Source organism: Crocuta crocuta, unplaced genomic scaffold, assembly GCF_008692635.1.
Source record: "Crocuta crocuta isolate KB4526 unplaced genomic scaffold, BGI_CrCroc_1.0 scaffold172, whole genome shotgun sequence".
NCBI classification, from domain to species: Eukaryota; Metazoa; Chordata; class Mammalia; order Carnivora; family Hyaenidae; genus Crocuta; species Crocuta crocuta.
The window spans coordinates 8,099,234-8,126,684 of record NW_027528872.1 but is presented as its reverse complement, the minus strand read 5'-3'; the positions used below and the strand labels follow the sequence as shown (position 1 = coordinate 8,126,684).

Below are 27,451 nucleotides of genomic sequence, written 5' to 3'. Positions count from 1 at the left end.
ACCAAACCTGCTTAATCTGGCCAGGCACTTTTTATATGCATAATTTGTTAAGTTTATTAAATTTGAGAGAGAGAAACAGAGCACATGAGCTGGGGAGGGGCTGAGAAAGAGGGAGGGAGAAAATCTCAAGCAGGCTCTGCACTATCAGCACACAGCCCAATGTGGGGCTCAAACTCACAAACTGTGAAGTCATGACCTTAATGGAAATCAAGAGTCAGATGCTCAGCTGACTAAGCCACCCAGGTGCCCTAATATGCATAATTTTTAATTCTTACAGCCACCCTGCAGGGTAGATGTAATACCCATGTTTCACAGGTGAAAGGACTGAGGTTCAGAGAAGTAGTAATATCTGAGTCAGAACTGGCCCTCCCTCAAAGCCTATGTTGTTTTCACTACAGTACTCAGCATCTGAATAAAAAAGCCTAATATGAAATAAAATCTTTATTTTTAAAAAATGTTCTGTAGCTATTTTTGAGACAGACAGCAGCGGGGGAGGAGGACAGACAGAGAGGGAGAGAGAGAATCCCAAGCAGGCTCTGCAGCTGTCAGTGCAGAGCCTGATGTGGGGCTTGAACTCAGAAACCGTGAGATCATGACTGAGCTGAAACCAAGAGTCTAACACTTAACTGACTGAGCCACCCAGGTGCCCTGAAATTGAATCCTTAAAGGGATTCTGTTTCTCCTAATATCCCAATTCCTACCCCACTAATCAAGGGTCTGGGTCTTGATTCTATCAAGAAATTTCACAATAATTATCACAAAAAAATGATGCCACTCTCAGTTTAGTAAAACAGAAGTGGGAAGAGGGCAGTATGTTCAGAGAATAACGCTTGCATGTGTGTGGTTGGATTTTGGGGTTCTGTTGCCTGTTGTCTTATTCTCATGGCACTTCTCATAGGCTTTCCTTGAGCCTTTGGGTCCCTGGGTCCCTTGGAAAAAAACCAGGGAGGACGCTGTTGCCATATTTAAAAAGGCCAGTACAGATTACTGGCTACCCAGCAAGTCCCGTGGGCAAGCAGAGACACTTGCTAGCAGTAGGAACAGGCATTTGATGGACGAAAAGGTCAGCTCCTGTCCTGTAAGTGCCTGATACTAAACCACAGTAAGCACTTCTGACAAATGATAGGATCGTCTACAATAAGAACTCGAGATCTTCTCCTTTAGTTTGATTCAGTAACTCATCCATTCCTTCCTTCTTGCCATCAGATACTGCTGTCCGCACCCTGCAGGGTTTTTGAGGAGTATGAAGGGGTGCCAGAGAACAGGAAGGCGAGTCAAGAGTGGAGAGCTTTGTGTAGGTGAGTGAAAGGATTATCTGAGCCATAACATCCTCTTTGTCACTCCCCTAAAGCTGCAGGAAGCAAGGAGATTGTCCCGCTTACCCACAGGAGCAAGTAAGGGACATCAGTAAGAGTCACATTACCAAGGACATTACCAAGCTCCCATTCTGGCTCCTGAACAGGAATATGTGGCTGGAATTCATGGGGAAGGAACTGGAACAAGGCAAAGACTATCTCAGGAGTGGCCCTGCTCCCAGCCACTTGTTGGCACTCAGCGCACACTAGCCACGCCACCACGAGGGCATATTAGTAATGTCTCTCAGAGCTCCAGCCCCGGGCAAGCATGGTCCATTAAGACGCACAGGCACCATGTCTCCTGAGAGGCACGTGAAATGAGCAGTGATGAGTCTTATTCCTTGTCCTCTTACTGTCTGAAATCAAGAGATGCTCCACACGGTGGAAGTCTGGGTAGCCCCTCTGGAGCCGTGGAGATGGTCCCCTCCATTCCTCCAGTGATGGCCACGTACTCCTCCTGTCTAGCATCGAGTAACGTCAGTGGCTTTCTTGGCTCATTTGTGTTTCAGAGTTATCCTCTTCGGTCCCTTAGGAACAAATAGCCGTCTTCCTGGGGATAGCAACTCATTATTCTAGTTTGTTTTCTACCCCTTAACCTGCTTTCGTTCAGGCCTAATGTCTACCGGGTGCTACTGACCCCAGAACTGGCCCATCATACATTCTGAAACATCAGGTGTCCTCTGGGATCATCTCAGGTAAACCAAGATGGATAGTCATGCTTCCCAGATGGATAAGGCCCATCTCACTGACTTGTAAGAATGAAATGGATGGACATCTAGACACAGTGAGTGGTATAATTAAGGATTAAGGTAGCCGCTGTTCACTATGCTCTGCCATTGGTGTTTCACCTCTCTGTACTGTACCTCATCTGGCACTGGCTCCTTCCATCTCCTTTCCTCTTTCCTCTCCATCCCTTTACCTCCTGTCCTCTGCTTGTCGTCTTCATTTCTGCCACCAGGAATCACCCCCTGAGGTTGTAAAACCTCTGCTTACCCTCTTTTTGCTTGATTCTAGGGCTGGAAACAGCCAGACCCTCTGTTCTGGGCCCTGACCTGTTTGGTGGAATTGTTGCTTAATTTCGCTGACCTCGCACTTAGGGCCTGGCCACTCCTAGGAGTTTGGGGTAGTGTGGTGTTAGGGCTGAAGCCAATTTGAACAGACCCGTCTCTATTTTATGTTCTATTAACAACTTTTTCCTCCAGGTGAATGCTTCCTTTTGCTCCCTGTACAATTCACCCTTGGGTTCATATCCAAAGATCTCACAATATCTTATTTAAAAAAAATTTTTAAATGTTTTTTTAAATTTATTTTTGAGAGAGAGAAAGCGCAAGTTGGGGAGGTGAGGAGCACAGAGAGAGGGAGACACGGAATCCAAAGCAGGCTCAAGGCTCCGAGCTGTCAGCACAGAGCCTGATGTGGGGCTCGAACCACAAATGGTCAGATCATGAACTGAGCCAAAGTTGGACCCTTAACCTACTGAGCCACCCAGGTGCCCCACAATATCTTCTTTTTATAGATGGGAACACACCTTGGAAATCTTCAGGCTATCTGAGGAGTGCTTTGAAGGGCACAGAATTCTGTGCTCCCTGGCTGCTACCTCCAGAAGGGAGAGGAGGAATGGCTGCAAGATTATCCCTACAGGAGTCGATGGAAGGCGAGTCTTTCTGGGAAGGGGGAATGGTAGAATCCTGTCTGGCTCCATACACAGCCTGGACCCTGAGCGGGCCAGAGAGCCCCTGCCCAGCCGGGAGATATATCTGGGCCAACATTGTAACTCCCTGTAAAACCTCTGCTCTGAGGGTGCGCCCACATTCAGGTCACTGTAATGCTGGGGACCACGGGGTGTCGGGTCGGTACTAGTTTCCCAGCGTGCCTCAGTTTCCCGGTGTGTGTCAGGAGCCACTTCCCAGGATAGAAGGGCGTCTCAGGACCGGGCTGCGGGTGGACGCAAGGTCGCGAACAGTTGACTAGTCTGGGCTCGCCGCTCTCGGCGCCCAGGCGGGAAGTGCGCAGAAAGTGCAAGGCAGAAGGAGGAGTCCCTAGAAGCTCCGAGGGCGGTCGGACCCCAGCCGGGAGACCGAGCGCNCCGCTTCGGACACCGGCCGGCGCGATGCGGTCTTCCTTGGCTCCGGGCGTCTGGTTCCTCCGCGCGTTCTCCAGGGACAGCTGGTGAGCGGGGCCGGGAGGGCCGGGGCCGGGCCGGCCTCACACCCACCCTGGGCTGGTTTGGTGGGGGATGGGGGAGCCGGGGCGGGCTGGAGTTTTGGGTGTCCCTTTTGTTCNGGAGGGAAGACAGTGTCCAGGCCCCGAAGGGACATACCGGGAGAGCGCACACCCCTCTGATCTCAGCGGCCCCTTAGCACCCCAACAGTGAGTGCGGGGCTTCTGCAGTTAGCTTTCCTTCTGACCAAGTGGGGGAAGGCTGTGAAGGCCACAGCACGTTGGGGTGTGTGGTGGGGTGGAGGGCTTTCAGCCCCTTCTTCATCAGGGGCCACCCCAGGGGCCGTTTGGGGGAGTCTGCACATTTTTTTTTTTAAACATTGGGTTAGTTGCCATCATTTACAAATAGTAAAATTTGACATACCCAGATTCCTGGCTCCTCTTGAAAAACAAACATCATGCCTAGTTCTCAGATTATATTACTAGGGGTTGAGGACTGCATTTAGAGAGCATGAGAGCTCTTAAAATGACCCACTTACCCCAATTTTAAGACTGAAAACCCTGCATGCCCAACCCCCTCAGTCTGGGGGCAAGTTGGGATGGTTAATCACCCACAACGCTTTCCAGCCAGTGATCGCCTTCACTGGGGACAGTCCTTACCAGTTCCAGCCTTTTTCGTTCATTTACATTATGTATTTGATCGTCCTTGAGTTTAGGACTGTGAAAAGGTATTTTTCATAAAAAGATGAAAAAACATGACTCTGCTAGGATATAAAAATGAACATATGTTAAAGATTTTATTTTTCTCGTAATGAGGGAGCCAGAAGATGTTATGATCAGTTAAGAAAGAGTTCAGGAAGAGGGAGTAGGGAGTTAGTGTTTAATGGGCATGGGGTTTTGGCTTGGGAAGATGAAAAGTTCTGGGGATGGGTGGGGGGGATGGCTGCACAACAATGTAAATGGACTTAATGCCACTGAACTGTACACTTAAAAATGTGTCATGTTATGTGTATTTTACCACAATTAAAAAAAAAAATCCAGGGGCATCAGGGTGGCTCAGTCGGTTAAGCATCTGACTCTTGAGTTTGGGTCAGGTCATGATCTCATGGTTCAGTTCATGAGTTTGAGCCCCATGTTGGGCTCTGATTTGACAGCCCAGAGCCTGCTTTTGGGATTCTCTCCCCTTCTCTCTCTGCTCCTCCCATGTGAGCTATCTCTCTCTCTCTCTCAAAATAAAATAACCTTAAAAACAATACAAAGAGAATGTCCATTTATAAATCAGGAATTTTGAGAAAAACATTTTTCCACAGGTTGTGAGGGAGGAAAGACTATTAATTTGAGACTGTCACTTCATACATGTAGTTTGTATGACTTATCAGTTCCCTACCACTTCAAAGAATTATAGCCCAAAGTCAATGAAAGGCTAGATAGAATTCAATAATTGGAGGAGTGTCCTGTAGATAATTAGAGTTTTCCAGTAAAACATTTTTTTCCCTATAGTTTCCCCTGCTTTGATCAAAAATAGCCTCAGAAATTATTCTTGATCACAAAATAAGGTTGATCTTGTTACATTCGATCTGATTATGTGTATAGGTGCAGCAATAGTGTTAATCTATAATACAGACCTTGTTAAGTTTGCTTTGCTGGAAGTTTTCATAAGGAATCTTAGATTGGACTTTTAAAAGCCTCTATTGATCAACTGATTGATCGATCTTTTTATTATTTATTGTTTTGAGATTGGTAAGTCACGCCAAGACACTGGTCTTTACCCTAGGTTTTGCCTGCTATACCTATAAATTTGGGCAATCCTCTTTACTCAGAGCCTCCCAAATATCCTAAGCCTCCTGGGCCTGCCAGGAGATAACTTTCCTTATTTGCCTATAAGGGAACACAGTAAGCCAGGTTTCTTGGGAGGGTTTTATTAGTATTGGCTCCACGAGGTCAGACTTAGTTCCTTAAAAGGGGCTGGTTATATCTGATTAAATGAGCATCATTGTCAAATATGTTAGTCCAGGCCAAGCCTTGATTATATAATCAATTTTTCTAATTACATCCTGGTTTAAAAGAAAAAAAAAAAAAAAGACTGGGGCACCTGGGTGGCTCAGTAGGTTAAGCATCCAACTCTTGATTTCATCTTAGGTCGTAATCTCACGGTTCATGAGCTCAAGCTCTGCTTTGGGCTCTGCATTGACAGTGTGGAGCCTGTTTGGGATTCTCTCTCTCTCTCTCTCTCTCTCTCACTCTCTCTCTCTCTCTCTGTCTCCACCCCTGCCCCGTTCATGTCCTCTATCTCAAAATAAAGAAACTTTAAAAATTAAATTAAAATAAATATTTTTAAAAGGATGGATTCTTATTGAACTTTCACTAATAACGATATTGCTACAAAAAGCAGGAAGACTCAACAAAAGTTTCTGAATTTAGGGGGCATGGTGGTCAGGTAGGGAGAATAAGAAAGTCGCAAGTATTTCCTGTCAGTATACGAAAACAGAATGTACTAAAGTCTTATGGGTTATAGACAGCTGCAGAAGAAATAGAAAGGGCTTCCTTACATACCATCAAACACTGTAACATTAAGAATATTCCAGACATAAACGACAGCCTTCCCTCATCAGTTCACTTAGGGCTATGTGATTAATTCTTGTTCCACTGAATCTCAGGGTAGCAATCTCATACACCTATCTGCTTCTTCACTACAGTTCTGGAAATTCTGACTCCGTGCACTGGTATGTTCTTAAAGATGTGTGGGCAGTGCCATGAGAAAAAGTGCCCTGTGCAGGGTTTTTCTGAGATAGTTAGTTCTTCATTGCTAAAGATAAAACCTTTGGCCTATAGCCGACTAAAGAACCTTTAGGAAGCAGCAGAGTGAAACAAAAACTTGTGTGTAGGTGACAGAGACAGAAAAAGGTATGAATTAACTGGTTACGATAATTTTCAAAAGTGAACGACCTGATGAGAAACCATGACAAGAATAATGCAGCTAGCCAGGAAATTTGGTTGTTGCTGAGTATGCAAAACAAAATAAAGCCAATTAAACATCTAGACAATGTCTACAAATGTAGTAAGGTAAATTCAAAGAAGATGGTGAACATTGCATCTGGTTTCTAAAAATGAACGAACACAGTTTTTATAGAGGAACAAAATCTCAAGATAGTTAAAAATCTCGAGGCATAATTTATAGAATATACCAAGGATATACCGAGAATATCAACTAAAGAGATTCAGTAAAAGTCTGGAGTAGTCCTATACATCCATATTTTGTTTATTTAAGTAATCTCTATGCCCACCATGGGGTTTGAACTCACGGCCCTGATATCAGGAGTTGCATGCTCTCCCAAGTGAGCTAGCCAGGTGCCCCTTCACATCTGTATTTTAATAAAGCTCCACAGGAAAGTCTGATGTGCAACGAGTTGAAAACCACTGACTTAGAAGGTGTTAGGTTCAAATTAAAGTAAGATTGCAGCCCAGGTAACATTTTCAATCATAACGGAAATCAAGTACTGTTATCATTAGGCAAAGCACCACCAGGGTGCTGATACATGGCGGCAGATCATGGGCCCAGAGAGCACTGAGAGATCTGTAGAAGTTTCTCATACAGCATGCAATTTGTGAACTACTTATGTAAATAATAACCTTTTGCGTTGAGAAATTTAACCTAGAGAAGGCTGAGTTTCTTCTGATTTCACAGTTATTTCCACGCAGTTATTCAGTAGCAACATACCAAATAAACCTAATTATTTGTAGCACCTCTCTTTTTAAAAAGTGGAAAAAAACAAATCTTTGTGATTTTCCAGGGACCCTCTGGAACATCTCAGAGATAGTTGTATGGATAAAAGATACCCAGAAAATTTTATTTTATTTCAAGTGTAGGACTTGATTTGGGGAAGGCAAAAATCAAAAGTTGTTAGGACATTTGAATGCGTATGATGAGCGCCTAAGAAATGGTCCTTGTCTACCCGTTTGAAAGTGACAATAATACATGAAAAACACAGAAGGTAACATTGTAAGGAAACTTAGTTATTTCCCTATTTCCCAAGGAAATCTTTGTTTTAAAAGGTATGGAAAATTGTTCTGTGAAGACACAGAATTTCCGCCAGATATCTAGGCAGATTACACAGGAAGTAAGAGAATAACATTTTACAACCTCTCTTTAAGAGCAGACCAATAACCAATATTCAAGAACATCTTGTCATTTTAACAGAGAGAAAGCCAAGTTCTACTTTTGCATTGACATTTTTGATATTAAAGGAACCACAGCCTCTTTTTGAAAATAATATGAATAAAATAAAAACTGTGCCAGGTTTTAACAAAATTTTAACATAATCCCTTATTTTCAGACTCATCATTTGCACATACTATAATCCAAGGCAAGTCAAATTCTCTTTTCACACATTTATTGAGTCAGGTTTTGTCCCTCATTGTCTGGAATGACCAGTCGTTTTACTTCTGGAAAAAAATTTCTCTTTTTTTCTTTTTAATCAACGAAAATACATCTCATCCCTGTATATGCCAAGTTGTACCTATCTGCCACTATTGTTTCTAATAGAGTTTCATTCATGTATATTAATTAATATCCTTTAACCAAATAACTTCTATTTTAGAGAAAATGGGGATTGGGAGGGTAGATAACAGTAAACAGCCTGTCCCACACCAGCATTTAAAACATTTTTTTAACATTTATTTTTGAGAAATAGAGAGAGAAAGAGAAAATATGAATAGGGGAGGGCAGAGAGAGAGAGGAAGACACGGAATCTGAAGCAGGCTCCAGGCTCTGAGCTGTCAGCACAGAGCCCCATGCAAGTCTCCACCCCATGAACTGTGAGATCATGAACCTGAGCTGAAGTTGGATGCTTAACTGACTGAGCCACCCAGATGCTCCCTCACCAGCATTTATAAGAGCTCATGAATACACATAACATAGCTTTCTACAACCGCACGTGTCATTTACACACTTTTGAAAGTGTGACTTGAACTATGTCCCGTGATCTCCAACATCCCCCAGATTTAAGATGGACCTGCATGGGTGTATGCCTTGTGCAGTTAACTTCTCTAAGCCTTGGTTTCCCCATCAGTAAAAAACAGTGAGTGGGTATGTTTTTTTAATCTTTTGTTTTATTTTTGAGGGAGAGGGGGAAAGGATGTGCCAGGGGTGGTGGGGGCAGAGAGAGAGATTAGGGGGGAGACAGAGAACCCCAAGCAGGCTCTGTGCTGTCAGTGCAGAGCCCGACATGGGGCTCAAGCTTACAAACTGTGGGATCACAGCCTGAGCCGAAACCAAGAGTCGGACACTTTAACTGACTGAACCACCCAGGCGTCACCCAACCAGGTGGGTTCCTGAGGATAATCATGATGGGCGAAAATTCTTGACTTCTGGTGGCTGATGAACACTCAGTAAGTGTTCTTTTACTTCTTTTCTGATGACTGTGGGTTTGGACTCCTATCAAACACTAAACATTAATGTAGTTCCAACTGGAGGCACATTATTATTTTGAACTCTGAGGCCAGCAGTGATGAAGACATGGTCCTACCTTCCTGGAACTAAGGATCAAACCCAAGAGAGGATGTGTGCTGTTATTAGACTTACTGCTTCCACGGGTCCCGGAGGAGGGTATTTTAATTAAGCAGAAGTGATGAAAGCCAACCTAGACTAGGACACCAGAAGGTGGATTGGCTCTGGGGTTTGGATACCTTTTCTGTGAAGTGAGAGTGCTAGTAATGCCTACCTCGCAAGACTGTCGTGAGGAGTAAATGAGGTAGCGTGTGGAAAGTACTCAGACCAGTTCCAGGCTCCTGTTAAACACTGACTCCACATTAATTATTGACTATTACCCTACTCACTTCTTTTACTGCTGTGTGCCAGACATTGTTTATCTGTAGTTCACCGCCAGGCGATGATTCGTTTCACCACCCAACGTGTGGGTATAAGGAGGCACAGAGAAGTTATGTGGTTTGTCCAACATGTCATAGCTAGGATGTGACTGGGCTGGAGTTTGCATCCGGGTCGGTCAGACTCCCAGGCCTGGGGTCTTTCTGCTGTCCTCTGGGTAAAAGCGCCAGAGGGAAAAGATCACAGGGCCCTTTGGCCTCACACAAATCTCTTAATCCCTTTAAAGGCTTCAGGTCCTTGTCCACAAATGGAAATGATAACGTACCTGTGCCGTGGAGCTTTGGTGAGGTCACATGAGAAGGTATTTAAAGCACTTAGCCCGGTGCCAGGTGTACAGTTAGTTAGTCCTCGGTCATTGCTAAGTGCTTGGGCAGGTCTGTGGAGGGAGGGATTGATCCAGCCTCATCGGGAGGGAAAAGTAGCCTTGGACTTGGTGGGTCTGCAGGTATTTAGAGCAGAGACCACAGAGCCAGCAAAGGCACTGAAGTGGAGACAACTTGTCTATTCAGGACTAACATCGTGGACCTGCAGCGGCGAGGGTGTAGGGTGAGGAGGGAGCACTCCCTCGAAACGAGGCTGAGAGAGACAGGCAGCAGGAAGTGTGCAACCAGTCAGAGACTGAGGTTTCTGCCCAGGAAGCCGATACTACTGCCCTTCCCCCTCCGTGTCAGGATGGGGTAGACAGCTTGTTCATGGCTGAGAGAGCCCTCCCAGACCTGGACTGGGCCGGTGCCCTGCCTTCTGTGCTAGCATCTGCGTGGGCATGTCTGGGGGCAGCTGGCAACATGGGCACCTTGCCAGAGATGGCTGTGGCTGGTGCTTATGGGCCCATTTCCTGGGGCCCTGTGAGGGGGAGCCACTTAGGACAAGGAGAAGAGAAGTCTGTGGGAGGAGGACCGGCTGGATGAGCAGGAACAGGGAGAAGGAGTGCTTCGGGCAGGCAGGGAGTCAGGAGCTGTGAACTCCCACGTCGCCTTTGTCCCCACACCCTAACCTTCCCGTGTGAGCTGGAGAGACCGAGGCTGCCTGGTGGCTGCAGCTCGACTAAGTGGCTCTCGTGCAGGAGTTTGCGGAGGCCTCACACTGCCAGATCCCAGCGCCCAACCTTACCAGACACGTGAGACATTCAAGTGCATCCCAAGAACCCGCTGTATGCCAGATGCTTCCACATCCATTACATCTCACTTAATCCTGTAACAGTCTTGTGTGTAGGAGGTTATTATCTTATTTAAAGAAGATCAAACTGAGGCTTAGAGAGTTAAACTACTTGCCCAAGGCTACAGCGAGCAGCAGGACTGAGCCTCTTTGGGTCTAAGTCTGACGTTCTTTTCCCTATTCCGTCATGCTGCCTAAGTAGCTCTGTCTTGTCTGATTTTCCTGGTAACTGCGAAGATGTGCTTGAGAAGGGTAACAGAAAGATCTCATTTTTTTTTTTTTTTTTAATTAATGTTTATCTTTGAGAGGGAGACAGAGAACGAGTGGGAGAAGGGCAGAGAAAGAGAGGGAGACACAGAATCTGGAACAGGCTCAAGGCTCTGAGCTGTCAGCACAAAGCCTGACAGCGGGGCTCGAACTCAGGAACAGTGAGATCAAGACCTAGGCTGAAGTCCGATGCTTAACTGACTGAGCCACCCAGGCACCCCCAGAAAGGGCTCCTTAAAATGAGCTGTGGTGGCAACGGGCTGCTCTGGAAAGGAATGGGAGATCCAGGAGGAGAAACTGAAGGGAAAATTACTATTTCTGCGCCCATCCCCTGGGGCCCCTCAGGGTCAGAGCTGGCTGAGAGCATATGACCCTGTGGTGGCTCCCCACCCCTCCCCCCTCATGATTGCTGCCTTCTGCTTCCTCTTCCTCCTGCTGTTTCCTCTTTCCTTTCTTACTGAGCAGATTGGTACTGGCTTTGGGTGGGGCTGTCTGACCTAGAGCCCATGAACTGGTCTGGAATGGTCTGTCAAGGCCTTATTTCTCCCAGTCAAACTGTACCAACCGAGTGCTGAGAGCAGAGTGGAGCTGTCCCAAAGCAACAACAGAACTGGGGACAGACACCAGGGGTAGAGTCCCCGAAGCCCACCACTCCCCTGTCTGGCTGTCCCTGAGTTGGTGTGTGGGTGGTGGGGTGGGGGCGGGGGTGCAGATGGGCAGTTCTGCTGCGCTCGCACCTCCTGCCCTGGATCCTTCATGCTCAGAAGAGGGGTGGGTGAGGGTGAGGCGTGGGGCTGGGTCTACAGAGAATCTTGAGAGGAAGATCTCCGGGCAGGACCACAGCCCCGCCATCATCGGCACGTTTCCATCTGTTCTGTCTGCATAGCATTGACCATCTCTTCCAAACCCTTCCAAATCTCCCAACTCTTCCAGAGTTTTCCACTTGCCCAAACAAAACATTATGCTGTAGCTGTAGCTTCAAGCCTTGTCTTTTCCTTCTGTTTGAGCACTTGGGTTCTCTTACAGAGCTTCCTTCTCAAAGCTTTCTTCTTTCCTAAAAGTGATCATTATCTTATCTATTCATTTACCCTATAAAGTCCTGGGCTTCTTGAGACTACCTGCCAATGGCCGCAAAGGACCTTGGAATCAAGCCCTGAGTTGGACTGATCTCTCTGAGCAAGCTGCTGAGACTGAGCTGCAGGAAGGGTAACAAGGAGAGGATCCCTTGAGTTGACTTTCTGCCCCTAAGAGGGCTTTGTGCCCTCGGTCCTGACAGGACCATCCTGTTTCTGTCCGGTCCTGGGTGTCGGGAGGCCTCGTTCCAGGCTGGCCTTCCCCTACTGGGGTGTCTCCCAGTGGCTGTGGAAGATATGACAGGAGGTGGGGTGGTGGCACCCTCGCCATTGGCCTGGCTCTTACTGTTCCCAGCATCTATCCTTTGCAGATCTGCTGAGCCCCAGAACAGGCACGTCTAAGGATGGGCCACAGAGTCCATTTCCTCACCTGCAGCCACAGCCTGCCCAGCCTGTCACATGGCGCCCTGAGCAGCCCTAGACCCCGACTAGCAGCCCCTGGTTGAGGCAGGGGGTAGGGAATGGTTGATGAGGGACTGGCCTTACAAGGGTTGGGGGGGCGGGTAGCAGTGTGGTTACAAAGCAAGGAGGCAGGAGGCAGGTACTGGGGGTTGACTAGGTAGCTACTGGGGAGAGGGTGCTCCTCTCCACCATCTCCCAAGGCCAGCATCCCACTGCTGTGCTGTTTCTTGGGGTTTTGTTGTTGTTGTACTGGTGTGGTACTGTAATGGGTCCTCTGGGGGTTTTGTTTTTAACCCCTTGCTGCTTTGGGACACGTTGTTCCTTATCCTCACCTCAGAAGAAGTCCTAGTGCAAAGTCTTTTTTTCCTTTTATTTATTTTTTTAATGTTTTATTTATTTCTGAGAGAGAGAGAGAGAGAGAGAGACAGCGTGAGCCTCTCAGGGGAGGGTCAGAGAGAGAGAGAGAGTCACAGAATCCGAAGACAGGCTCCAGGCTCTGAGCTGTCAGCACAGAGCCTGACTCAGGGCTCGAACCCATGAACCGTGAGATCATGACCTGAACCGAAGTTGGACACTTAACTGACTGAGCCACCCAGGTGCGCTAGCAAAGTCTTAATAAGGTCGGTAGTTGGACTGTCAGCTAATCGTTAAGAGATAGCTCGTTAGCCTCACCATCTAGCCCGGTCACTGAGTATCCAGTGTTGAGGACGGGGAGGTGGAACTCTGTAAAGGGCCACTTTTTGCTAACAATGACTTAGGGGGCGGGGCAGCCAGCCTCACCTGGAAAAGTACGGGGGCCTCACCGTGTACGATCCTTCATGCCTGGCCTGTTGGCCCAGCCTGGCCCATCACCTGGGCTGCCATCCGTCCCCTCACAGCCCCCCTGGGCCATCTGTCCCCGCTCCCTTCCTGGGGCCTCTTGATTCTGCAGCTCAAGAGAAGAGAAGTGAAACCTGTGGTTCTTCATGCTTAGAGCTCATCAGCTATCTTTCCTGTGAGAGACCATGAGTTCAGTGGCCTTTGCCTCAGCCTAGCTCAGCCCTTCCCCCCACCTCCATCCATGACCCTAGTCCCCTTTGAACTGCTGCGGGACCTTGACCTTTTCCTCAGAATAGCTGCCAAGGTGGAATGGAATGGAAGGAGGCCTGTGGAATGAGAGGTAGATTGGGCTTATAGGTGCTCTGCCCAGGTAGCCATGGGATTCTGAGCTCATCCCACTGCCTCTTTGGGGGCGAGGGAGGAAGTCCCAGGGGGCACCCATGCCGGGCCTGGCTTCGCAGCACCTTTGAGGGCCTACTGCCTCCCTACCCCCAGAATCATGCCCCTACTGCTCTCTTGGGTCTCACATTTTCCACTGGAGGTTGGGGTCAGAGCTGGGAGAAAGGGCAGGCCAGGACCCTGGAGGAGGGCGGGGCTGGAATCTCTCAGGGGAGGTTACCAGTGTAGGCCCCTGCGGATCCCCCTCATCTACTCCCAAGGGAGCACGTGGGCAGGCCACCACAGGCCAGAGTCTCTGTTCCATCACGTCGCAAGCTTGGAGTTGAAGCAGAGTGATGGTGGGCAGTGCGTGCGGGAGGAGCAGGGTGCCTGGACACCGTGCTAGACCTTTGGGGCCCTCGTTGGCTCTGACCAGCTCCTGCGAGGGCTTCCCAGGCAACACCAGGCTCTGTAGCTGGCAAAGGCCTTTCTCACTGCTGGGCCTGTCACGGGACAACAGTCGGGAGCCTCAGTGGGGCTTCAGGGGTCTTTCAGATGCAGAGGAAATCTGATTTGTCTCCATGGGCAGTGGCTGTACCCACATAGCAGCCAAGATAGGCTCCGCTGAGCCCTGGCAGGGGCGGGGGCGGGGGGGCAAGGGGTTCTTAAAGATGGTACAACAGGGACCTAGGGACTAGGGTGAGAGTAATGCTCTGTTCACCTGTCTTTGAGATAGATGTGGTCGGTGCTATCATCCATGTGCAACTGATGAGGAAACCAGAGGGAGAAAAGATTGAGGAACTCGCATTTGGTTACACAGTGCATTAGAAGCATCGCTCAAAGCTTTTAGCTTTCTTTCTGAACCAAGTAGCTTCCCAGCCAGGACACGGGACGGGTTATCTGTAGGACTGTAGTTTGCTTTCATCCATTACTCTTCGAAGAAGGTCAGCCGAGCACTCCCCCCTCCCCCCACCAAGATTCTACAAGTCCCTGAACTGGGAATTAATTATGAGGCATATGCCGATTGGTGGGACCCGGAAAACATTGCTGCCACTAAGTCTTCCGATGTCAGTCACTGGGACATTCACTTGGAGTAACCTCACATTTCCTGGGCTCACGTCCGTGAAGGACCTCTGTGATCTACCCTCGGGAACTGGTAGCCAGAGGGACTTGCTTGTAGAGGAGCCTAAAATCTAGGCTAAAGAGTTGGACCTTCATTTTTAACAGGATGGAGAGCCACTGAAAACATGATTAGGCAGGTGATGGAGGGGGTACGTGTGTAACCCCATTCTCTTCAGAAGGTGACTATGAGGTAGTGGAGAGAATGGCATCAGAGAACCCAGGTAGGGAGCTCAAGCCCAGGGTAAAGGAAGAAGGTGCTTGGGAGCCCCGCCTAAATTCACCTCTTCTGAAATTCCCTTGTATTTCACAAGCAGTAGCATTCATGACATGTTTGGGGTTTGGAGGCAGATCCCTAAAGATGGAAGAGTAAGTCTTGGGTGTCCTGCCCGTCAGGTTCATGGAGCTGAGGGATGGAAAAGGGCTTCGAGGCCCCTCTGACCCTTCCCCACCCTTCTCCATGAGATCTTGAATAAACCAAGGCTCTGGCTCTTTCCTAATGCCTGACCTTTTCTCCTGGGTTGGGGGTCTGCTTTGAGGTCTATTTTCCACGTACTTCCTGGGCTGAGGCTGACTCAGCTCAGCTGATGCTCTGCTGGGGACGCAGACGCTGACTCAGGAGGACATGGGGGCCCTTTCCCCAGACCCTCAGGAGAAGGGCAGTGGCTGGGCATGTGGTGGAAACTTTAGCGGTGGCTGGCTAAACTGTTTTTTCCATCCCAGACCAGTCCTTGGGATGAGAAGCAGCGGTAGGAGAGGGTACGTGTGATGTGTGAGCCACAGATGGAAAGAATGATCCTTCTGTCCAGTGGGATAGACTAAACCGGGCCTGGGAAGAGGATGTGGGTTCTGTCACCAGATTTCCCGCTGTTGGCTACTGCCCTAACTGGGTTGCCGCAGGTGCCATCTCTGCTACGTTCAAGGCTTGAGAGGAGTACTGAGCTCACTTTAGAAACAGACCCTTCTCCAGTGTCAGCCCCTCATCCACTTTCACCATTTCTGGTATTTTTATTAAAAAAACACTTCTACTTTTGCTGCCACCATGTCTCATACTGGCACACACAGAGGCATCCTGACCTTTGTGAGGTTGAAGGACAATAGAGGTGATGGTAATGACAAGAGTTGGGGTGGGGGAGGGGCAGGCATAATTTGAGTCATCTAGGGTGCTGGCACTGAGCCAGCTCTGCTGAAGGGCCTTGGGAGTTGGGACCAGAGAGACGGGGCTCCCTGAGCGCCCTGGACTCTGAGCATCTGTTCCTACCCTCCCCTTGGCTTCTGTCCATGGAACTGCCTGGAGGGGAGCCTGAAGGTAGAGAGTTGGTGGTGCTGAGGCCCTGGGGTTGGCGGAGGAAGCCCCATGGGAGACTGTGTCTGAGCTTCCGGTGGAGGCTGACCTCCTGCTAACCCAGATGTCTGCCTTTTCCTGCAGGTTCCGAGGCTTCATCCTGCTGCTCACCTTCTTCATTTACACCTGTTATCACATGTCCAGGAAGCCCATCAGTGTTGTCAAGGTGAGGCCAGCCTGGTGGTAAGGAAGAATGCAAAAGATGCTGGGCCTCAGCAAAAATAAACTGTAGTAGAATGTTCTGGAACTTGGCCCAATACCATTCTTATTCCCTTAACCATCATCAGGAGACCACCCCTTCACATGGCCAAGCCCCATTCTCAGCAGTTGTTCTTCCCGGGGAACTTTCCCTGCATGTTCCTTTTGACAGCAGTGTTGCTGGCTGTGGGTGGAATGAGAGGCCCGGGATCCTGGGCTGTTTGGGCTCTGCTCATTGACTCCCCTTGCCCTTCACCGAGGGTCTGATGTGGCCACTGGCCCCAATAACCAATTCCTGCAGGAGGTCATGGCAGAAGAAGGAGCGTGGAGCCCAGTGGGGAGGCAGTGGTGCTGGTGTGGTTGGGGAGGGAGATTGCTTGCTCCTCTCTGGGCTGGGTGGGCTCTGAGCCTGGGAGAGGACCCCTGACCCACTCATCCTACTGCCTCTTCAGAGCCGTCTGCACCAGAACTGCTCGGAGCTGATCAAGCCCATCAACGACAGCCACAGTCTCAATGATACTACGTGGTGCGACTGGGCTCCATTTGGTAGGAACAGCACGACTTGCTCTTCCCTACTCGGCGGCACCCCTCCCCAGGAAGGGTTTGTCCAGGGCCAGCGAGGACTTCTTGCAGGGGCAGCCAAGCACCCGCTTTCTCTCTCTGCCATCTGTTTTCAGACAAGAACAACTACAAGGAGTTACTGGGGGCCGTGGACAATGCCTTCCTTGTGGCCTATGCCATCGGCATGTTTATCAGGTACGAGACTGGCAGAGCCCGTGACCGTCCCAGAGTCAGCGTGGAGCAGAGCTGCTGCCTCCCCTCGACTAACCTGCGGGCCCCAGGGTTGAAGTGAAAAAGCCGATGGCTCCCCCAGGTGGAAATGAGACCCAGACTTGGGCACATACCACCAGCCCCTGGCCACCCTCGTTTCCTCACAGTGGTCACCTGGCCTCCTCCGTCACCTGGCAGACTCCCACTTTTAGTAGCTTCTTTTCCTGGAAAGTCTTTCCTGGATGCTCCTTCTGCGGCCATTCTCTAAGATTATATTGGTGGTGGTGCGGCTGGACAAATGCGGCTTGTCCTGAACTGGGATCCTTCAAGGGTGGCCCTGGACGTAGACACGACTAGGAAAACCGCTGTCCTGTCCTGGGCCTAATTCAGCCCAGCGAGCATGGCTTTTACATAGCAAGCCCGGTGTTTGTTGCCAGGAACCAAAGATCCCCAAATCCTCAGCAGCTGGTTACAAAGCAGTGTGGTGGCTGTACGATGGGGGTGGCAGCAGGCCATGCTGGGGCCCAGGGGTAGTCACTTCATGCCAGCTGGGATGAGGGAAGAGGGGTTAGGGAGGGCTTCTTGGAGGAGATGATACTGGAAGTGAGGAAGAGCAGGGGAGAAGTGGCTGGGCAGAAGGAACAGCACAGGCAAAGAAAGGCAGGTGTGAACCAGTGTGATCTGGCTGGGGGTGTGCTTGTAACAGCTTTAATAGCAGAGTGGAAAATTGGAAGTGGTAGCGAGAGGTGGGGCTGAAGAGCCAGGCTGCTGCATGCCAGATGCGGGCACAGGACAGCCACTGCCGGTGGTCCCCAGGGGTGTCGTGTTCAGGTGTAGGCAGACATTTCAGACCTATCATTGTGGGTTAGGATGGAAGATAGTATCAAAGGAGGACAAGACCGAAGGCCTCCTCACTCCTGCTAAGGAACAGACTTGACAGTGGCCCTGATGAGCTTTGAGACGTTGAGTTAGAACAGGAATAATAGACATGAAGAGAGCTGATGCTCCGGGGAACTATTTAAGAGGTAGGGTCTGCAGGAAACAGGAAGCTCCACGGTCTCTGGCTGGAGCGGCTAAGCACGGGGGTACCATACTCACTCAGATGGGGCGCAGGCCAAGGGACTGAGTGGGGAAGGAGGAGGGAGCATTCAGTCTTAGTGTTGAGTTGCAGATGTTTTGGGGGCACCCAGTTAAGATGTCCAGAAGGCACTGGGTGTGATCTTGCAGGGGGAGAGATAAGCATGGAAAATAGCAGTTGGAGCTATTTTTTATCTAGGTGGTAGTTAAAACAATAAAACTGGTGCAGGAAACTGCGCCCCAGGGAAAGTAAATGTCCTGTGGTCACCTGAGGGGAGCGAGGGGAGGAGGCCAAGGAGACACTTTAAAGAGTGTGTTCAGCAGTGGCAGCTAAGGCAGGGAGGTCCAGTGAGTGGAGGCCCGAGAGTGTCCCTGGCCTGTGGCAGGCAACACGGAGGTCATTGGTGGCCACCCAGGCCAGTGCCGTGTCTGTGGCGTGGCAGGGGAGGAAGTGGGTGGCAGCAATGAGGAGTGCAGATGGTGACGAACCACAAATCCTACTCTCTCTTTTCCAGCGGGATTTTTGGGGAGCGGCTCCCCCTCCGTTATTACCTTTCGGCTGGAATGCTGCTCAGTGGCCTTTTCACCTCGCTCTTTGGCCTGGGATATTTCTGGAACATCCACATGCTCTGGTACTTTGTGCTCATCCAGGTATGCACCTCTGTCTTGCACTCAGACCTCTGCTCCATCAGGGGAAGCATCGCGGAGGCTGCTGGTCCTTCCCAGACACCCCTAGGTCATGGCAGATTTGGGCTGCGAACAATTCCTCCCCAGCCCCGTGCTCCTCCGTTGAGCTTCGGGGTCCTATGATCACACAGACCCCCCGAAAGTCTGCACTGAGCACTACCCTGCAGTCCCTGAGATGCCTGAGGGGCTTGGTCTCTGCAGGGAAGGATCTTGTCCAGATGAGAAACCAACCTGTGGCATTGGTGTGTGTGTGTGTGTGTGTGTGTGTGTGTGTGTGCAGGCGAGGGAAGGGGGTGCTCGCCGTGTGGGCCACGGAGGTCCCTTGGCCTGGGAGGGGTCAGAGCTGGGAGTTTGACCCCTGGGAGGGGTCAGGCCCAGGCCTGTCCCACTTACTTCTGGTCTCCCTGCAGATCTGTAATGGGCTTGTCCAGACCACAGGCTGGCCCTCGGTGGTGACCTGCGTTGGCAACTGGTTCGGGAAGGGGAAGTGAGTGCGGTGAGGGAGGAGGGGTGCGGGTACCCCGGGAGGGCTGTGGGGAGTGAGGAGGCCACTCACGGCCCCTAGTATAATTTCAGGGTGAAGGGTTAGAAACTCGTGTCTGTCTTGCTGACTTTCACGTTGAGTCACGTTTAGTGACTAAAAAGCAGGACTGATTGGCTCACAGCTAAGGCTTTAATCCATAAAGACAGGCAAGCTTAGTTAGGCTTTTTCCTTATAACAAGTTCTCATCTTGCAGAACGACAAAAATGAAGCCTATTAAAACTTTATTATTATTGTTACTATTCTTTTGTACTTGAACTGGCTTTCGTGCAAAAAAAAAATAAAAAAAATCCAGACTTTGCCAGTGTCCCCTGGAAGCAGAGTGACCCTGGTGGAGGCCCACCAGGCAAAGGATAAGGGGTTGGGGGGGGGGTTCATCTGGAAGCCCCCATGTGCACTGCCTCGGGTTGCTAGAAGAAGGGAGCAGGACCCCAGGCCTTGCTGTCACTTGCTTGACACCGGGCCAGCCTTCCCGTCCTCCCTGACTGGTTGTCTTTGGGCCTGGTGGCTGGAGGCAGCCAGCTTTGGACTCTTCTCCCCTTCCCTTCCCTGTCGTCCCTCCCTCCCCTCCAGGCGGGGGCTCATCATGGGCATCTGGAACTCACACACATCTGTGGGCAACATCCTGGGCTCCCTGATCGCCGGCGTCTGGGTGAACGAGCAGTGGGGCCTGTCGTTCGTGGTGCCTGGCATCATCACGGCAGCCATGGGTGTCATCACCTTCCTCTTTCTCATCGAGTGTGAGTGGACTCCTCCGTCCCCACAGGGCTCAGAACTCAGCCTCCCGCTTCTCCTCTCCGGGTCTGAGAGCAGTCAGTGGCTCCAGGGGGAGGGTTACTGGCCATGGAGCCGGAGGACCTGTGCGTAGCCCGGGACAGACAACTGCTCTGGGCCTCCGTTTTCTCATTTGTGAAATATGAAGAGCATCTACCTCCCAGGGCTGGGGGTCGGTGCAGGTGTCAGTGAGACGTGCATTTAGGCCGCATGGCCGGTAGCTGTGCTCGGCGGGTGCCAGCTGACTCTGAAGCGTGAGACGGGGAAGGTGGGGCTGACGGGACCCTCTCCATGCGCTGTCCTCTGCCCCATTCCCTGATGGCCTTTGGAGACAGAGCTAGGCCAGGCAGCGTGGTCACTTTGTAATAAGAGAATGAAAGTCCACAAGGCAGTAGCCCCCAGTCTGAACCCACCTGTAGCCCAGACACAGGTGGTTGTGAGGGAAGCCAGGCCCAGAAGGCGCCTCCCTAGCCCAGGGTCCAGGCTCTGTCATGCTGGGAAGTAGACTGGCCACCTTAGGGAGTGGGGGCCTGGCCTGCCGGGAAGCTTCTTAGCAGGCTGTTTTTTTCAGACCCTGAAGATGTGGACTGCACGCCTCCTCAGCACCACACGAGTGTGAGCACCCCCAACCCAACCCCCACCCTGCCTGTCCATCCTCAGAGAGGGGACTAGGGAGTTGGAGGAGGGGCCCGTGCACCCACAGGTTACCTCACAGGCTCAATGTCAGGTCCTCGGGTTGGCTCACCGACAGCCTGATTGGGCCTGGCCAGATGGCGGCTCAGTCCGGGGCGGGGGGGGGGGGCGTACCTCTTCCAGCCTGGGAACCCCTACCTCTCACGTGCCTTATACCTCCGGCTGGTGGGAGGTGGAACGTGGGTGTGCCCACAGCAAGGGCTCATCTCTGTTCAGGATGGGCTGGAAGAGAACCAGTACAGCCCTGAGGACCTTGGGAGTAGTCCCTACACTAACAAGGAGAGCAGCCTGGAGACGGCCGCCAGGTGCTCCAAGGAGCCAATTGCTCAGCCTGCTGCTATCAGCTTCCTTGGGGCGCTCCGGATCCCGGTGAGAAGCTTGTGGAATGGAGGGAAGTTGGGGGCTCTCTAGAGTTCTCTGCTGGATGTCAAGAGATGGGGGGATGCTCAGGGTGATCTAGGGCTTCTAGAATTTCTTTACATGAGAAGCTTAGGGTAAGTAGTAGCCAACTTGGAGAGAGTAATATGGGAGGCTTGCCTTGACACGGCACTGGAACACAGGCACATTGCTTTCACTGAGATTGGAGGCGTACTTGAGGTTGCTGCGTGGCTAGGTGGCGGCAGCGCTGGGGGTGCTGAGCCAGCCCCTGTGGCTACCCTGGGCCAGGGAACCTCTCTTCCATCATGTCCTCTGTTATGCTCTCTAGGGTGTGGTCGAATTCTCTTTGTGTCTGCTCTTTGCCAAGCTGGTCAGTTACACCTTCCTCTACTGGCTGCCCCTCTACATCTTCAATGTGGGTAAGTTCAAGGGGAAGAAGAGGTGAGGATGGGGTCTCCGAGAGGCCAAGGCCATCTTTGGTAGGGAGAGGAAACCTGTCACGTGATGTACGTGACTCCAGAGTATGGGCAGGATGTCTGCTGAACCTCTCGTAGGGCAAGAGGAGACTTTTTAAAAAATTTGTTCGAGTAGGAGGTTAGACTTTGTACACGGCCTCAGAGACCCCGATTCCAGCCACCTTTCCTCTCCTGGACCTGAGCCAGAGGTTACGATCTCCAAGTTTTGTTCTGTAACCCTGCCTAACTTCTTCTCCAGCCTTACGTATAGGAGCACGCACCTCAGGCCTGCTTGGCTCCCAGATGAGTGGGATGGATGGTGCTAGGGAAGGTGTGCCTTTGAATGCCTCCTCCAACCCCAGGAAGAGGGCCTAGCGAGCTACCCCACTGCCTGCTCTCCTCTCCCCAGAGGCTGCCGGGAGCCTGCTGGGGTTGATGCCTCGTGCCTGGGCCAGCTGCACTGCCCTCCTTCTGGGCCCCCTGTCCCGTGCCCCTGACCGCAGAGCTCTGCCAGGGCTGAGCCCCTCTGCCCCGGGGCCGCGCTGCTCCCTCCAAGCCCTATGGGAGGGCCAAGGCTGCTTTACACACACTGATGCCGCAAGGCCAGATTACGCAAGGCCAAATCCCAGCCCATATCTTGCCCAACAGTCCTGCCACAGGGCCCCTCTCAAAGATAGAGGTAGAGCACCAGGGCGGCTCCATGGATACTGTGACTCTTTGTTTTGTGGCCTTGATGCTGACTTCAGAGTATGAGTCAACCTTGAGGGTTAAGCTGCAATTCAAGCTTCTGGACATTCCCTATTCTAATTCTAGGATAAGGGCTGGGACCTGAGGTCTCCATTTGCCTGTGAGTCTCCTTCCTGGCCCTTTTTATTAGCAGAGACCTCAGATGGGTGGGAAGGCTCCTGGTGGAGGCTTGTTGTTCAGGAGCAGACCAGGAATGTGGCTGGTTGAGCTGTGGCTCAGTGAGAGTTGTGTCCCCAGGGTAAAGGTGGCCCAGTGGGACAGGGTTCTTGTGGGCCAGACCCCAGTGCTTTCAGGGGAAGCCTTTTCCGAGGGTTCAAGGCCAACCTGTAGGGGGAGAAGGAACTCCAGGATGGGGTGGAGGGGCAGAAAGGGTGTCCAAAGTACTGCAGATTTACCTGCGACCCTGGCTGATGACTTCCCCAAGGGTCCTCACTCCTTCATCTGAAAAAGGAGGCAGTGGGACCAGATCAGGCGCTCTGTAGGGGTTTTATGGTGTCAGTGCTCTAGGACGTTTGCACCGGGCCCCCAGGTCTGACCACATATTTGTGTTTTGCATAGCTCACTTCAGTGCCAAACAGGCTGGGGACCTGTCTACCCTCTTCGATGTTGGTGGCATCATAGGTGAGACCCTGCCCTGTTCTGTCTCAGGATGCATTCCCCTTTTTTTCTTGTGGGGGAGCAGAAGGATGGGACAGGTCCAATGCGATGTGACCAGGGCAGCTCTTGCCCAGCTGGGTGGCCCTAAGAAAGTTGGCTCTTCAGTTTGATCTTCCCATGAGCAATGGGTGCTGGGAGGGCTTCAGAGGGAGAGGCTCTGTTGGTTCTGGATGCCCGTGCCCCGGCTAGCACTGGGTAGAGGATGGGACCAAGCTTGGTGGTGCCATGTAGTTGGGGAGCCATGGCTATACCTGGGGCAGCAGTGTGTGAGTTGGTTTGTGTTCTAGGCGGCATCATGGCGGGGCTTATCTCCGACTATACCAATGGCAGGGCCACCACCTGCTGCGTCATGCTGATCTTGGCCGCCCCCATGGTGAGTATAACCCCAAGAATGTAGTCTCATGCGGGCTGTTGAAATGTGCACACCCAGGCATTTATGCACATGCCCATCTCCTTGCGTGTGTGTCCATCCCTGTGCACACACCCTGGGGGAGAAGAAGCCAGGGTGAGCACAGGAAAGAAGATTCGGACTAAGGATTTTGGAAAGGGATTAGCAACGAGTTGGCCTTGGCAGAGAAGGGGGAGGCCAGCTGTTAAAGTTCTTGGCCAAGGAGAGTTTAGGAAATTAAGGTTAGATAAGAGAGAAACCTTTTTGAGAAAAGGGCAACAGTAGATTGCCATGTCTTAGACCTTCCATCCCTGGGACATTTAAAGACCCAGAGGTCTGGGTTTGAGAAGGAAAAGGAGTAAGGTGCCCTCTGAGGTTCCCTGGCAGGAGAGGATGTGCCAGACTTCTGGGCTCCATCTAACCCTGGCAGCCCACAGGGAAGCCTGGGCATGACTGTCTCTCCCCTCTCCCCTCTCAGATGTTCCTGTATAACTTCATTGGTCAGAATGGGATTATCAACTCCATAGGTGAGGGCGTGGATGCCAGCCCACAGGAGAAGCATTGCCTGGGGGACCCCAGAAAGCCGGCTTGGGGGCATCGGTGGGAGGCACAGGGAAGTGGAGGTTCTCAGCCTGACTTCTAGAGGGGGTGGTCTCACCTGCTTTGGGGCCGGGGCTGGTGGTGGCCTGTCATCCCTAACCAGCAGTCTCTGTTACTGCCTCAGTAATGCTGATCATCTGTGGGGCCCTGGTCAATGGTCCTTATGCGCTCATCACCACTGCAGTCTCTGCTGACCTGGTAAGCGGGCTGCCCCCTGGGGTCGGGTCAGGATTCTGGGGGCCTGGTCAGGGTCTGGGGGCTCCAGATCTGTTTCCCCACATCCCTGCCCCCTCCCCAGGGCACAGAGATCCTAGCATATGAGATCCTCAAAGCCCTTCAGAATCCACCATTTGCCCCGGCCTTTCCTCTCAACTCGAAGCCCCAATTGCTGCCTTTCTCCAAGTGAGCCCACTCCCAGCCCTGGTCCTGCCTAATGCTGCCCCTCCATTTGAGCCTCCCCACTCCATTCTCTCTCCCCAGGGAACTCACCAGAGCCTGAAAGGCAATGCGAAGGCACTCTCTACCGTCACGGCCATCATCGACGGCACTGGGTCCATAGGTCTGTGACTCTAGCTTTTGGCTCCTGGCAGCCGAGCCCTGAGCCTTGTCGTCAGCACACTTCTTGGAACGCTGCCCTCGGGTGGGCAGGGAGGCTCAGGGCCCCTCGTTGGGTGCCCTTCTCTGACACTGCATTCTGCACAGGTGCGGCTCTGGGGCCCCTCCTGGCTGGCCTTATTTCCCCCACAGGCTGGAACAACGTCTTCTACATGCTCATCTCTGCCGACATCCTGGCCTGCTTGGTATGAGTTCTTGGGGTACACAGGTGGGTATGGGGTGAATGTCCTGTCCTGCTAGGCTAGAACCTGGGAGGTCCAAAGCATTGGCCACGAGGGGCTCTGGAACATGAGAACAGCTGCCTTTCACGCAGAGCCCCTTGCCTCCCATGGGTGAGCCCCTGCCAGATGAAACTGCGTGCCCATGACCTTCCTTCCTGCCAGCCCCCCATCACCTAGCACTGGGGACTAACCACATGTTCATTGCTAATATTTCCCTCCCTTCCCTGGGGGCCTTGAACTACCCACAGCTCCTCTGCCGGTTGGTGTACAAAGAGGTTCTCGCCTGGAAGTCATCCCTGGGCAGAGACAGAGGGTGAGTCCTCCAGACAGCAACCTCCCCTGCAACCTCACCTCTTCTGGGCATTAAAACCAGTACTCAGTTGCTCAGCACCCAGCCTGAGCCCACCTGTAGCCCAGAGTGGAGCCAGACCCTCCCTGGATGTGCTCTGTGGCGCCCTCCCCCAACCCCCAACCCCGCTAATGTGTCCTCTGTTGTCCCCATATGTCTCCATAGCTCTAGTCTGGCCCTAACCCACCCGCGATAGTATTTTCCTCAAGTCCCATGACTTTTGTGAGTATTTTCTTCAAGTAGGTGACTAATGTGCCATTAGAGTGGGGCCTGCATGCCAATCCTCTCTCCTCCACTGTGATTTTTCCGACTTTCTCCTTTTTCCATGGGGGCCAGCTCCAAAGACTGTCTGCCCGAGCAGAGCATGATGCTTGGGGCCTGTTTCCTAAGGGGCCTGAGCTGCCACAGAGGTTGGCAGACTCCTCTCCTTAGGGCTTTGAATGTACCCCGAGGACAGAGGCGGGATCCAGGGAAACAGTTTTCCCTCTGAACACGGCCTCTGAGCCGTCTGTACCTTCTGAAGTCCAGAAACCGAGAGCATTTGGCCCCTCTGCCTGGGGTGTACAGAAAAAAGCAACTACTAATCAAAGCCTCTGGAAGAAAATTCCAATCAAGCCTCGGTGGCTGGCCTGGGGTGTTCTCTGTGTACTGCCCAGTGGTGGCGGGTGTGGAGGCCGCACAGACAGGCTAGTGGCCGAGGCAGAGCCCACAAGAGGCCGGGCTATGGCTGATGCTGTGGGTAACGCTCTCTCTGGCCTTTCTGGCTCTCCTTCTGGGCAGGAGGCTCTGGCTAGTGAGGCACTGGCCGGAGCCATGGACCTGGTCCTGGATGTTAAATGTGTGGCAGAAGCCCCTGGGGTCATGGCGACCAGCACCGTATCTGGGGAAGCACTTTCCCTTAAGGATGGCGTCTTCCACGTTCAGGGGGAGAGGAGCTGAGAGCAGGAGGCAGGAGCAGAGTACTTGTCTGCCGGCCCTGGAGGGGAGGGGAGGGCAGGGGGACCGGTGCTCCTCCCATCTGCTTCCCTGGTCCAGGCCTGTGGGGAGGCTCGGAGGGGAAGAAGGAAGCAGGAAAGGGGGCTGAATATTTGCTAAGCATCTGCTCCGTGCCTGGAACTGAGTCTGACTTCAGACAGGCCCGCTTACCTCTCCGCACCCGTGAGAGGTTGGTTCTCTCGGCTCTGGATGAGAGGCTCAGAACTCATGGAATGTGCCTAAGGCCTTCAGCTTGTCCTAGCAGCGTCTGCTTTTCTCTATGCTGCTGCCACCCTAGGCTGGGCCTTCTCTAGAAGGCCATTGTGTGGGGAGCAGAGGGGCTTGTTAGGGTAGAGGGAGCATTGGGCCCAGAACCAGAAATCCCTGGGCAATCCTGACTTCCCTGCTCACTTTTGTTGATAAGACCTTAGGGCTCCACATCCTTCTGTGTATAACATGGAGGCACTTATCCCTAAATACCCAGCAAGATTGATCGGAGGCTGAGATGAGACGGGATATGTGATACTCAGATACATCTGTCAGATGTGGTACAGACGCTGTAAGGTTTTCACTATTATCCTGGCTTGCTAGTTTCAGCTGAGGTGAGAGGGTGCCCTAATGGGAGAGAATAGGGACGAGAGGTAATTATTAAGGGACCCTACTAAACCTGCCTTCCGTGCTCCCACCATTGGCTTATTAATCTGTGCCTCACTTTCTCTTCCATTGCCTCTCTCTCCTCCTGCAGGTATAAAGAAATATGAGGGCCTTGATTGGAAGAGAGGCATGGAGGGCCCCAGCTGATTCCCGAAGAGTTCTCCCCCTACCCCCACGGGGGCAAGACTATGGAAACTGCCGCAGATGTGGCTGATGCAAGCCTCCTGACCTAACACTAGCCAGCCCACGGGGTGGCTAAGGGACTAGGAGATTTGCCACGGGAAGGGACTGGAAGGCTCAAGGGCCTGCGCTCTGGAAGCCGCAGGCAGGAGGGCCCGGGGATCAGAGCTGAGTGGTGTCTCCAGCTTGGTAAGGGGAGGCTGTACTCAGACTGTAGCTTGTTCAGATTCCAAGAAGGAAGGCAGAGGCCTGATGTGGACCAAGGCCTGGCAAAGGTGTGTCTCTCCTTCCCGTGTTCAGTGTGAACCTCCATGACCAGCCTGTACCTGCCGGTGGGTTTCTGACACTATTTCAGAGCTGCCCAGCCTCACTTCACTTCTTTGTCCACGAGCTGGTTTTCTCGTGTATTCCCCCACGTGTATTTGATCCTGTCTCTAACTCCTGACCTAAGTCGATTAAAGTGTTACTGCTATA

General features: G+C 51.8%; 1 protein-coding gene across 2 annotated transcripts; it reads left to right on the top strand.

Annotated features, from left to right (window-relative positions):
• Positions 1 to 3,445: 3,445 nt before the first annotated feature.
• On the top strand, positions 3,446 to 27,451 carry SLC37A2 (solute carrier family 37 member 2). 2 transcript variants are annotated; one of them, XM_077756607.1, is made up of 19 exons: positions 3,446 to 3,524; positions 16,102 to 16,183; positions 16,668 to 16,761; positions 16,893 to 16,971; positions 18,579 to 18,714; positions 19,161 to 19,237; positions 19,865 to 20,031; positions 20,637 to 20,680; positions 20,975 to 21,127; positions 21,465 to 21,555; positions 22,897 to 22,959; positions 23,283 to 23,368; positions 23,862 to 23,910; positions 24,108 to 24,181; positions 24,464 to 24,542; positions 24,686 to 24,783; positions 25,068 to 25,132; positions 25,334 to 25,390; positions 26,889 to 27,451. In XM_077756607.1, exons 1-18 carry the CDS (start codon positions 3,466 to 3,468, stop codon positions 25,362 to 25,364), a joined length of 1,527 nt encoding a protein of 508 aa, XP_077612733.1. In that variant the 5' UTR covers positions 3,446 to 3,465; the 3' UTR covers positions 25,365 to 25,390; positions 26,889 to 27,451. The 2 variants fall into 2 exon arrangements, with proteins under 2 accessions (XP_077612733.1, XP_077612734.1); XM_077756608.1 differs by lacking the exon at positions 25,334 to 25,390.

What these genes read in the sequence shown, in the direction of transcription:
- SLC37A2 (XM_077756607.1), top strand. Translation starts at nt 3,466, where the DNA reads ATGCGGTCTTCCTTGGCTCCGGGCGTCTGGTTCCTCCGCGCGTTCTCC. An exon ending in CGATGTTGGTGGCATCATAG is followed by an intron (nt 22,960 to 23,282) that starts GTGAGACCCTGC and finishes TTTGTGTTCTAG; the next exon opens with GCGGCATCATGGCGGGGCTT. An exon ending in CCGACATCCTGGCCTGCTTG is followed by an intron (nt 24,784 to 25,067) that starts GTATGAGTTCTT and finishes AACTACCCACAG; the next exon opens with CTCCTCTGCCGGTTGGTGTA.